Below are 12,534 nucleotides of genomic sequence, written 5' to 3' on the forward strand. Positions count from 1 at the left end.
ACCTAATCTCCATTGTAGCCTTAGACTGAAACCAAGTCCTGACTCAAAAATAGACCCTGGAAGAAGTGAGAGCCGGCCAAAATGTCCTCACTATGAAAAAAAAATGTCCTCACTCCTATGGTTAAAAACTCAAATTGGTCCTCACAAATATAGCTGAACAAACACACAGACACACCTCAGATCGAAGAGCTGATCAGCGGTTAGCGCCTCACAGCAAAATGACGTTGGGCTCGTCTATGTGGAGTCTACATGGTGTGTGTGTGTGTGTGTGTTTGAGTGAGAGAGAGAGAGAGAGAGAGAGAGAGAGACAGACAGACAGACAGACAGACAGACAGACAGAGAGACCCCTGAAATGGATTGGTGACCTGTTCAAAATGTCTCTCTGCCTTCTGCACAATGCATGCTGGGATGGACTACGGCCTCCTGTGATCCCCAATTAGATTAAGTGGGTATAAATGATGGCCTATAGGCTGTGTGTTTAGAATAGAGCAGAGCCTCAACTCTTCATCTTTCCATCCATCCATCCATCCATCCATCCATCCATCCATCCATCCATCCATCCATCCAACTATTGTAGCCATTCACTGCCATTGTCAGTCATTGTCCATACCATTATAATTATAACTGAGTGCTTCACATCAGAAACAGACTAATTAAAACAATCACAAGCAGAACAAGGTCAAGTTCAACTTTATTGTCATGTGCATTATAATACAATAACATTCTTGTGCTCTGTCTCACTCTGCCTGAACACAAAGGACACAAGAACACCCCCCCCCAAAAAACCCACACTATCTACACTACAGACCTACATAAACTATGTACACTATATAGAAAAGTGCACGACAACACAACAATGTAAGGTGCATGTGTGGGTGCATCGGTTTAAACGTCCTTTCGAGTCAACAACAGAAAAGGAAAATCGGGAAAAAAAGTATTAGCAATATATTATGAAAGTAAAACCACAATAATAATAATGATAATAATAACAAACTTTAGCCTTCTTATATGTAATAATACACGTATACTAATACCTTTGCTGCTGCTGCTGGATTCAACATTGCAGTTTTTTTTTAAGTTCCCAGTCTTGTTTTTTTAACTCATGTCCTCATTAAGTCTGTTCTTTGAAGACAAAGCGATAAAAGATGAATTTCAGCTTGCACAATGAGAGGGAGCGGTGATATTTCCCTCGTTTCTTGTCAGGACCCCCCTCCTCCTCCTCGTTGGGCCCCTTCAGTGGTTTTAACGGTGACGCAACGCAATCTGGTGTGCTACACAGGAGACGTTTTTGTAAATTCAGCCAAGTTTGATTTTGTATTAATGATTGATGATGACCTGGGCTTGGCCAATGAACACAATCCCATGCACAGATGTTCTCCTGTGGGTGTGGGCGTGTCCTAAACTTTTCATATATATACATGCACGTGGAACTGTGTCGCGTGTAGTTGCCTGATCTCGTGTCTTTAGTCCTCCAGCCTCCCTCCCTGCAAACTGTGGAAGTCCGTTGATTTTCTCATAGGAAACACAAGTGATTTACAAGTCGTCGGAGAAGGTAAGACTACAGCAAAATCTGACTTTCAGCTGAGTTCAATATTTGGTTGATTTACACCAAATTTGAAATTGTATCTGAATCTGACACAGCCCGTGCATCCATGAATATTATTATCCTTATATCAGGAAGCATTTTAGACTAGTTTATATGGCATGCAGCCTGTCAGATGGAGGTTTAGCTTTATCCCCCCCCCTCACATTTATCCCTTTTAAATGTCATTTTAGGGTTCATTTTAGTTTTAATTTGGTGGTTTGAGAGTGTACGATCAGCTTTTTGTTAACTTTTTGTTGTGATGAAGAAGTTGATGGATTGAACACATTCAGGAAACTACTATATGATAAGACGGAAAATAAAATAGTTCGTGCTCGAAGGTCACTTTGTCTTCATGCCTGCGTTGATTCGTTTTACTATCTAGCCATTCATGTTCAGCAGGTAGGCCGCGGTACGACATCTCTACATTTTGGCATCACCAACAATTTGCTCTCTCACATCGTATATATATTTCTTTTGCTCTTTTGGATCTCAGACATGGCCGTCCAGATCCAGCCTCGGCAGTGGGCCAGTGGAGTGACCTCCACCCAGGGCTCCGGGACGTGGAGCACCGGCCTCTTTGACTGTATGGGGGATATGGGTGCCTGTAAGTCAACCCACCTCCCATTTTGTACCGCACTCTATGTAATTATACCCGTAAGACGTGGACACTAACACCTGATGCTTCAGTGTGTGCACATCCTATATATGTATATATAAAGATATATAAATAAGTGTGTGTGTGTGTGTGTGTGTGTGTGTGTATGTATATATGTGATTGTCCCAGAATCAGAATTGTGTTTATTGGCCATGTAGGTTTGCACTACATGGAATTTGACTCTGGTTTCATGGCTCTCTCAGTGTACTTAACATAGAATAACAGCACTACAACACAACAATCTTCAGATATAAGGGTTGATTACACACAGGTGAAATAAGAGGTGATGATTTTCAATGGTGCAGAGAATATAGAGATGCTGAAGTAGATGTTAGCTGGTTACATACATGTCTTTGTGTGTGTGTGTGTGTGTGTGTGTGTGTGTGTGTGTGTGTGTGTGTGTGTGTGTGTGTGCGTGTGTGTGTAAATTTATATTCTGCATTGTTTGGCTTGTGGTTATTGTAAACGTGTTACTGCTTATCTTCCCTGTCCACTCAACTCCAAGTGCATGTCTATCTGTCTTGGAAGAGGGATCGGCCCTCTGATACGCCTTCTGGGGTTTCTCCCAATTTGTTTCTCCTGATTTTTCTCATCTCAATCGAGAGTCTGAGGACAGGGGAGTGCCGCACGTTGGCGGCTCTTCTATTTTCCTCTGTTGAAGAATGTAATGTGATTGTAGAGACCCTCAGGGACCGTGTTGTGATTTAAGGCTGTGTTAATTTGGCTTTAATACAATCTAGCATCATTGCTCGGAGCATTTTGTGTCCAGTCCAGCCTGATATGTAATGATGGAAATACGAGGGAGACTTTATGTCAGGGGAATTGGGAGAGAGGGCTGAGGTGAGGCGAGGACAAGGCCGTGTTTTGCATTTTGTTATGATTTCCCTAAAGGAGGACAAGCTGAAGCTTTGTTCCTGCTCATAGCAGCTGTTATGACTGGCAGATAATTAAAAAAAAGGGTTTCTTCTGTGTTCAGTCGTTCTGTGTTTGTTATTTTGTTTCTTCTTTGATAGTTGCACGTTCTTTCTTCCTGTGGTTTTTCTTCCCATTTGTAACTCTGTCTTTATTTCATCCATTATTTCCTTCTTTCTGGTCCGGCTTGTTCTTGCTCTCTCCTGTGATTTCACACAAAAAAAACCTCCAAATATACAAGTGGCGCGTCTCCCAAATTCAAACCTTTCATCAAATAAAGTAAATGTTCTGTAAGAGGACAAATAAAAAGACGACCTCATCCGTCTCCATCCGTCCTTCTCTAGGTTGCTGTGGCCTGTGGTGTTTTCCCTGCATGCAGTGCAAGACGACCAACGACTTCGGCTGGTGTTTCCTCCTGCCGCTGCTGGACCCTTGCTGCCTCGCCGTCTCCTGCGCCCTGCGCTCCTCCATGAGGAAACGCTTTGACATCCAGGTGAGACGCAACCCCCCCCCCCTTCAAAAAAAGCCCCGAACGCTTATCAAAGCTGGTGCTACGTTCAAGAAAAGTCAGAACGAGTATATATTAAAAAAAAAACGACATCCGGTGTAAAAAAGAACGGAACGTTCGGTCGAACTACAGGTTAGAAATGTAAACTACTAATAAGACACGTTAGCCCCTAGCTAACGGGTCTGACCCTTTAGCCGAGCGGTTAGTGATGTCGCCTTGTGGTGCAGTACACTCCGTATCGAATCCCGCACCGGGCAAGAAAATAACCGGTTACATTGGTGGCAGCGGTGGGATCCGGAAGTGTGCAGATCCTCAGAAGTCTCTTCGGAGCGCGCTTCCGGGGACATCACTAACCGCTCGGCTAAAGGGTCAGACCCGTTAGCTAGGGACTAACGTGTCTTATTAGCAGTTTACAGGCACTCTTGTCTTGTCCTGCTCAGACAACGCCATCCCAGTCCTGAATCCGGCCCCAGTTTTCCTCTGTTACCCATTTACCGCAAACCTGTTGTTGATTATGCAATTTGTATACATTTTCCTCAAAATTTCATTGTTACTGTAGCGAATTCGGGGGGCCAACGCAACCACAGGAACTGCCGCGGCCGGGAAGCGAACCCGTATCTCCCGCACCGCAGGACACATCGCTAACCGCTCGACTAAAGGGTCAGACTGGCCAGCCAGCCAGCGGCCAGCGTCTCTACTTATCCATGCACGTTACACTACGTTCAGACAAACAGTAGCATATACACAAGTTTAAAGAATAAAAAGAGGAAACAGGTTGTCAGGGAAATCGGAGTTTCTGTTTATTTATGTTGTTCTGTTTAGTTCATTAGTTGTCAGAGTGGCATGCCGCCACCATGTCATTGTTCTGTCATGCGTGTTCCTGACACCCTCGTGTTTCCGGTCAGTTTGTTTAACCTGTTACCGCTTCTGCGTTTGGGTTCTCAATTTCTGCTCCCACTGTGACAGATATATATATATATATATATATATATATATATATATATATATATATATATATATATATATATCGTTCTTCTAGAAGGAAACTGCATTACAAGAAAAATATTTAACATAAATGCATTTCACCAGTAAAAATGTTCCTACGGACATCCATGTTGTTGTTTTCCACGTAAACAGCATGGACAAGTGAGTCAAACATTTGTCTCTTTCAACAGCCAACCCCTGAGGTGTCTTGAACGCAGCACGACTTCCCATCGAGCTCACGATGCGATTTCAACATGGCGGCTACGCGTTAGCGCTCAGCTAGCACATAATATATCCGGCTGAATTAAACTTGAATCAAACTCTACTTATTGGTAGGACCGCTGAATACGAAGTGTGTGTGTGTGTGTGTGTGTGTGTGTGTGTGTGTGTGTGTGTGTGTGTGTGTGTGTGTGTGTGTGTTTATTTGGGGGGGGGGATCGAGGGATCGAGCCGGTTTAACAATCGGGATACTGAGCCTGGACAATGTTACTGTCGTAGTGTTTCTCCTGAATCAGTGTGGAGACACAATGAACAGATGCCGTGAAGAGGTCTGATGTGATGATTTCTACATCTCTGCATGTTTGAATCTGAATTGTGGGGCGTAAAGTAGATTCGTTTTGTTGCACATTTTCTCTGGATTATTTTCCCTGTTTTTTAAGAGGGAACGGTGCCATCAAAATATCGTAATGTCATATCAAAGTATTTATCATGATTATCCAAAGGAGTTGAATCCAGTGCAACTGGACTTGGTATCCAGTTGCACTGGATTCAACTCCTTTGGATAACCATGACCTGGATGAATGAGAACATTCACAGACTTATTTATCATGATATTTTAAAAATCCCAATATGTATCGCATCAGCACTAAAAGTTCATAGTGATATAAAATGAAGAGGTACTTGCCGATCCCCAGCCCTGTTGAAAATCGTATTCAGAATAAACGGAATAATGGTTGACAGTGTCAAAGTCTCAACAGCCTTTCAACTAAAGCCACCAACTGGCAAACTAAATGAGGAAGAGGCACGGTGGTCTATTGAGGGAGCCGTCTGTTACACAGCAGTGTAGCGAAATCAGGGGGGCAGCCCAGGTACCGCCACAGCCGGGACGCGAACCCGTGTCTGCCACTCCGCAAGCGACAACGTTAACCAATCGACTAAAGGGTCCGACCCGTTAGTCAAGGACCAACGTGTCTACTTATCCATGCACCTTACCCTACCCCCCTCCTCCGGGCATATCAGCTCTCTCGCGCCTCTGGGCGCACGCGCTTCCGAGGACCTCACGGTCTCACCATCCCACTTCTGACACCAATGTAGCGGATTCGGGGGGGGGGGGCAGCCCGGGTGCCGCCACAGCCGGGACGCGAACCCGTGTTTCTCACTTTGCAAGCGACAACGTTAACCAGTCGACTAAAGGGTCTGACCCGTTAGTCAAGGACCAACGTGTCTACTTATCCATGCACGTTACACTAGTTTGAATAATCATGATTGAATGATGAGATGTTTGATAAATCTCTGAGCCTTCAAGTTCCCACTTTAGATTTGAATAAGCGTGGCGGTTTTGTTTTGCAGCGTAAACAAACTTTCTTACTAAGTACACAGTTTTGCAATGGAAACTATTCTCCAGCCAGGGGGGCATCGTCGAGGTTTTATGCAGCCTTACTCCATTTTTCTGGGAGCCAGAAATGTGAATTGTGGGTAACAAAATCTCTCGAGGTCGACGCAAAGGGGAGCTGTCGATGGTTTGTTTAGTTCAGACTGGTTCATGAAAAGGAAATTCACATTATTAAGAGTTTGCCGCTCATCGTGTTGGTCTGTTATTGGAGATTCTTGCAGACCTACGCAGAAGACCTAGATTTAAACTTCGCACGCAACTCCTGTTAGTGATATTACTGTATGTTTGTTGGTTGCACTTATTTGATGCTGCATTTCTTTTGAAAAAAAAAAAGATCTAACACATATACACTGCACTTTACATGCATACATACATGCATACATAGGTGCATAAGTTATCTTTTAAGATGTTAAAATAGGACACATGTATTGAACACCCCTCACTTGCAGTAAATCGTGTTTTACTCTGCAGTGGCATTAACCACAAGGCTCGGCGTAGACAATGGGAACAATAGAGGGTGTGTTTTTGGGGAACTGCGGTTTCAACGTGCAAATATGTTATGATATTTGGCATGGTGGTGCAGTGGTTGGTGCTTTTACCTCACGGCAAGAAGGTCCTGGGTTTGAACCCCGGGGTTGTCCAACCTTGGGGGTCATCCCAGGTCGTCCTCTGTGTGGAGTTGCATGTTCTCCCCGTGTCTGCGGTGGGTTTCCCCCACCATCAAAAAAGAAATGCATGTTAGGGTTAGTAGTCCAGTCTGTGTCCCTGACCAAGGCATGGCAAGATGAACTGGAGTTGGTCCCCGGGTGCTGCACGGCGGCTGCCCACTGCTCTTAGCCACACAGCTAGGATGGGGTAAATGCAGAGAGCCGTTTACCCACGGGGATCAATAAAGTATCTCAAAATTAAAAAAAATATGCAAACAATTTGTCATATTCTATCATGAATAAAAAAACGCCTTTCATTTAGCTTCACCATACATTCAGTCAATAAGCTTTGATGAACGCCCATCAGCCATTTTGCTCTTGTGGTTAATGAGCCTGTAAACATTCAACGTTAACCTTGGAAGTCCAGTAGAAATTATTTTCAGTCTGTTAGGTATAAAAATACAGTATGAAGTTGGTGCTGATAATCTCTGGCAGGACAGGAAATATTTGGACAATGTCTGCTATGTACTTGTATAAAGGAACTTGGCAAAAACAAAAACGTGATCCTACTTTTACTTCCTCAGTACATCCCTTAACTGACCTCTCTCACATGAACGCAATAATGTGTGTTTCCTTACCGGCTATTGAAGCAGTTCAGTATATACGTGTCTCTTTGCAAACCATCCCTCGTGAAACTCAGATGTGGTTCCTACAATTTTATCTCGCTTCCATTTCCATCAAGAAGTTCTTTCAAATGATGTCCCATGATTCACATCTGCAGCCACAGAGTTGTAGATGCAGTGGTTGTGTTTCTATTTGAAATTGTTGTTGGATTAATTTTTCCCTGATCTCTCTCTCTCTCTCTCTCTCTCTCTCTCTCTCTCTCTCTCTCTCTCTCTCTCTCTCTCTCTCTTTCTTCCTCTCCCTTTTTCCAGGGTTCATATTGTGACGACTTCTGTAAGATCGTTTGCTGCTACGGTTGTGTCTGGTGCCAGATGGCTCGAGAGTTGAAAATAAAGGGGGTCCAGCAGCCCATTACGTCTCCCATCACCACGCAGGTCACGAGAAGTTAGACCCAATTATATCTTGAAATTTAAATCGGGCTCAGATATCAATCATTTGTCAATGTCTCGCTGATTCCCAAGTGACAGGAGTTTCAGTTATGGTCAAACCAGTATGCACCCCGTTGTCATAGTAATATACGGCAACCCTTTCAGATTACAGGCCATTCGTTACACAGAACTACCTGAATAACTTACGAGCGAATAGGTGTAATTGAACAATGATTGATGGTATTTACTGAGTAATATATGAGTAAAATAGGGGTGTTTCTATCTCTTGTTTTCTTTCTTGTCATTATAATCCATCCATCCATCCATCCATCCATCCATCCATCATCCAAGCCGCTTATCCGAATTCGGGTCGCGGGGATTCTGGAGCCTATCCCAGCAATATAATGTAAATCAAACACTGCATGGAATAAATTCAAAAATCAAGCTGTACCAAACACAGTATTTGTAGTATTTTGAATCCTTTGTGTCACGTGGATGAATAGTAATTATCAGCTAAACTAGAATATAAGGTGAATATTGAATGTCCTGTCGAGACATATAACCATAGTGAAGGCAGCACCATATTCAAAACCTTATATTCAAGTTTAACAGCTAATCAGTGTTCATCCTTGTGACACATCCATCCATTAAACAAGCTGCTTATCCTATGCAGAGTCGCGGGATGCTGGAGCCTATCCCAGCAGTCATTGGGCAGCAGGCGGGGAGACACCCTGGACAGACTGCCAGTCCATCACAGGGCCCACACACACACATACCTAGGGACAATTTAGTACGGCCGATTCACCTGACCTATACGTCTGTGGACTGTGGGAGGAAACCGGAGCACCCGGAGGAAACCCACGCAGACATGGGGAGAACATGCAAACTCCACACAGAGGATGACCTGGGATGCCCCCCCCTCCCCAAGGTTGGACAGCCCTGGAGTTCGAACCCAGGACCTTCGTGCTGTGAGGCGCCCTCTGAAACAAAATAATTCAAAATACTATAATTACGAGGGACTATATTTTGGTGTTGGGAAGCATTCTGGTTTCCGTTTCTGTATCAGTCCGGGTAGTATTGACCAATCACATTTGAGTAGACGGTGATTTCTACGGGTTCATGCGTTGGTTGCATGTTGGTAAAAAGTCCGTGTGGGGAGTGAAAGAGGCGGAACGTGTTGGTCAAAATGTCAGCTGGACCTAAAACACCTACAAAAGCATCGATGTTTGTGTATTGTGTTGAGAAACGTTCGTGTAATTAAAGAAACGAACTGCTTTCAGAGTCAGATTACACAATTGCCTTTGGAAAAATTACAGGGGTTGGGGATTCTCTCGGGGCCATAAACGATGACGGGTGCACATAAGAGTAAGTCTTAATGGGAAACCAAAGCGAGCCACCAGCAGCTACACTGGGGGGCCTGAAATATTGACCGTTGTCCCAAGAGGCAAATCGTCATTAGACAATAGCCACTGGGTTCCGACATTGGGTGAATCTATCCCTCACAGTGTTTGATGTAGATTATATTTAACATCATAATGACAAGGAAGCAAACTCATCATTGGCAGTCACTTGGGGTCGAGTATGACCAACCTCCCTCTAGGTCCCTCTGGGTCCTCAGGTGGGTGTAGAGGCCCGATCCTGGAGCCGCATAATGGGAGGACGCCTGCGCGTGACAGCTTTTTACGTGGAGAGGCTGATGCGCCTGCAGCCACCACACACCAATGGCATGGAGAACCAAGGCGATTGGGGACCACCCTCTATTGTAGCCTTCATCCGCCTTCACTGCCGTTGTGACCTGGAGACATCTTCCACCAGTTCCACCGTTGAGCTCTTTGTTGGAAGCAAACTAGAGATATAGAAAAATTTAAAAATTAAGTTTTCTTTATTAATCCCCTTGGGGAAATTCAGTTACTGCAAATTAACCCATCCTAGCTGTGATCTGGGTAGCTAGGAACAGTGGGCTGCCGCCATCATGCTGCGCCAGGGGGACCAACTCCAGTTCTTTTCCCATTGCCTTGGTCAGGGACACAGACAGGAGTATTAAGCCTAACATGCATGTTTCTTTTTGACGGTGGGGGAAACCGGAGCACCCGGAGAAAACCCATCGCAGACACGGGGAGAACATGCAACTCCACACAGAGGACGACCTAGGATGACCCCCAAAGTTGGACAATCCTGGGGTTCGAACCCAGGACCTTCTTGCTGTGAGGCAAGGCGATAACCACTGGGCCACCTTGCCACCAAAAGCCCCTATTTTACTCATATATCACTTGGTAATTGCTGGCCATCATAGTTTAATTACATCTACTTTACTTGTGTGTGAATTTCTGCATAATGAATTGCGTATATTTTAAAGGGTTATGTAATATTATCAGTTTTTCTATGTTCCAATGCTGAAGGGCAGATTCCTGAGTTTTAGAGCAGAAAACTACACATAGCTAAACTTTTTTTTTGTAGTTATCAATCGTGATATGTATGGTAAATGGAGTGTGTTAATTGGTCATACAGTATACTTGTAAACTGTAGAATAATGTAAACTGACAATATGGCCTCTACCTTAGCTTGTGGATGTTAAGTCTGTGTGTCAGTTCTTTGCCGTTCACATCACCCACACCTTAGCTTAACCACACACATAATAACTCACCAGGGTGCTATGATACTAAAGTTGGTTGCTGTTGTATGTCTTTGCATCTTTGCTTGACTTTACTTAATAAAATTTAACAAAGGTCACGAGTTCTGCCCTTATTCATGTATTTCTTTAAATGGACTGGCACTCACCTTTATTTAATAGGACGGAAAATATTTTATCAACGTCTTACTAGAAATTTGCAACTAAATAAAGGAACCATGAGATTTAAGGGTACCACTTTACAATAATACTACCCTCATGAAGGACTTATAAATGACTTGTAATTAGGTTATTAATTAGGTCATAAACACTTTATACATCATTAATAAACAATAACAAACAAGTTATAACAGTTTTCATACATTAGTGCAGGCTAACTATTTGGCAAGATCAAATTACTGCTGCACTTTGCATCTATATTCTGTTATATCTCACAGCTTGCTAGCTGCTAGCAGGTCTTGCTAGCTGCTAGCTAAGTAACCAACGAGATCTGAGGCTTAACAGTACAGATAAATGTGGGCTCACTACTTGGCAAGCTACGGGTCACTGATGCCCTTTTTATCTCATGTGTTATCACAGCTTATTAACGATGTATAAAGCCTTCACAACCCAATTAATAAACTAATTATGAACCATTCTTAAACACTATGTAAGGGTAGTCTTATTGTAAAGGGGTACCAATTTAAGATAAAACTGATCTTAATGCAAAACAGACGAGTCACTGCTTGACTTCCCTTCCCTTGAATTCCTCGTTCTTCTTTTGTGGTTTTGTTTTGCTGGTTAATGGTAGTGAAAGTTCTGCTGATACTTCCGTACACAGGCTGCCGTTTCTTCTTCTATAGTCCAGGTTACAGAAATATCCTCTGTTGACCTTATGTGAATGGCCGTCCATGCGGCACTGTACACAGAGGGTCAGACAGGGTTAAACCTGATTTGTGTCGCTCACGTGTAAAGCAGCAACACTGCAAACAGACTCGCAAACTGTCAGAACAAAAACAAAACAAATCGCAAACAAAAAAGGCAACACAAGAGTTAAAGACACCGGACGAGATAAAAAAAAATATATGATTCCCCCTCCCTTTTTTTCCTTCAAATTGTGCTTGGCCAATTACCCCATTCTTCCGAGCCGTCTTGGTCGCTAACCCTAACCCCCCCCCTCGCCCCCCGCCCGCCGATCCGGAGACGGCTGCAGACTACCACATGCCGCCTCCGATACATGTGGAGTCGCCAGCCGCTTCTTTTCACCTGACAGTGAGGAGTTTCGCCAGGGGAATGCTGCGCGTGGAAGGATCCCTCTATTCCCCCCCAGTTCCCCCTCTCCCCCCTGAACAGGCATCCCGACCAACCAGAGGAGGCGCCAGTGCAGCGACCAGGACACGTACCCACATCCGCCTTCCCACCCCCAGACAGGTCATGGGTGTGTGTGATCTGGGTCATCGGGGCTCTCCCATCCCCTGATTGGTGTTTCAGTTCACCGGCGCCCGTGTGCCTGAGTGACCCTGATTGCCCGGCTTCACTCACCTGTTCTCTTTTCCGATTGGCTGTGCGGCACCTGCGCCCAATCTCCCTCCCCTTTCTCCGATTGGCTGTCCGGTTCCTGCCCTGTCCTGCGCACCTGCGCCCATTCTCCTTCCCCTTTCGCCGATTGGCTTTACGGGTCCTGCGCCTGATTGCCCTGATTGCCCCCCCCCCCCCCCCCCCGGGTAGCCTTGGTTGCTCAGGCTGTTTGTCGGTTCGTCTCACACTCTCACAGAGACACTCCCAGAGACAAGGCTGGATTACGGACCGGGCATGCCGAGCGAGTGCCCGGAGGCCCCAGACCACGAGGGGCCCTAAAAGGTCAGGGGTATTGTGTTCGCGTATAGTAGGGATCCTTAGTCATACCCTACAAGGGACGTTTATTCCAACCCTGCGTGGCGATGGAGGGCCCAAGGTAGTCTCTACTGATGC

The 12,534-nt window shown here is 44.8% G+C and overlaps 1 protein-coding gene across 1 annotated transcript; it reads left to right on the forward strand.

Annotated features, from left to right (window-relative positions):
• The first annotated feature begins 1,428 nt into the window (after positions 1-1,428).
• On the forward strand, positions 1,429-7,987 carry ponzr1 (plac8 onzin related protein 1). Its single transcript, XM_056300349.1, has 4 exons — positions 1,429-1,552; positions 2,079-2,189; positions 3,497-3,645; positions 7,839-7,987. The coding sequence occupies exons 2-4, from the start codon at positions 2,081-2,083 to the stop codon at positions 7,974-7,976; spliced, it is 396 nt and encodes a 131-aa protein (XP_056156324.1). The 5' UTR covers positions 1,429-1,552; positions 2,079-2,080; the 3' UTR covers positions 7,977-7,987.
• Positions 7,988-12,534: the final 4,547 nt, after the last annotated feature.

Source organism: Lampris incognitus, chromosome 20, assembly GCF_029633865.1.
Source record: "Lampris incognitus isolate fLamInc1 chromosome 20, fLamInc1.hap2, whole genome shotgun sequence".
Lineage (NCBI taxonomy): Eukaryota > Metazoa > Chordata > Actinopteri > Lampriformes > Lampridae > Lampris > Lampris incognitus.

Excerpts from the sequence above, each read along its gene's own strand:
- ponzr1 (XM_056300349.1), top strand. The coding sequence starts at position 2,081 with ATGGCCGTCCAGATCCAGCCTCGGCAGTGGGCCAGTGGAGTGACCTCC. Across the intron at positions 2,190-3,496 it reads TATGGGGGATATGGGTGCCT|GTTGCTGTGGCCTGTGGTGT; the intron begins GTAAGTCAACCC and ends GTCCTTCTCTAG. Across the intron at positions 3,646-7,838 it reads GGAAACGCTTTGACATCCAG|GGTTCATATTGTGACGACTT; the intron begins GTGAGACGCAAC and ends CCCTTTTTCCAG.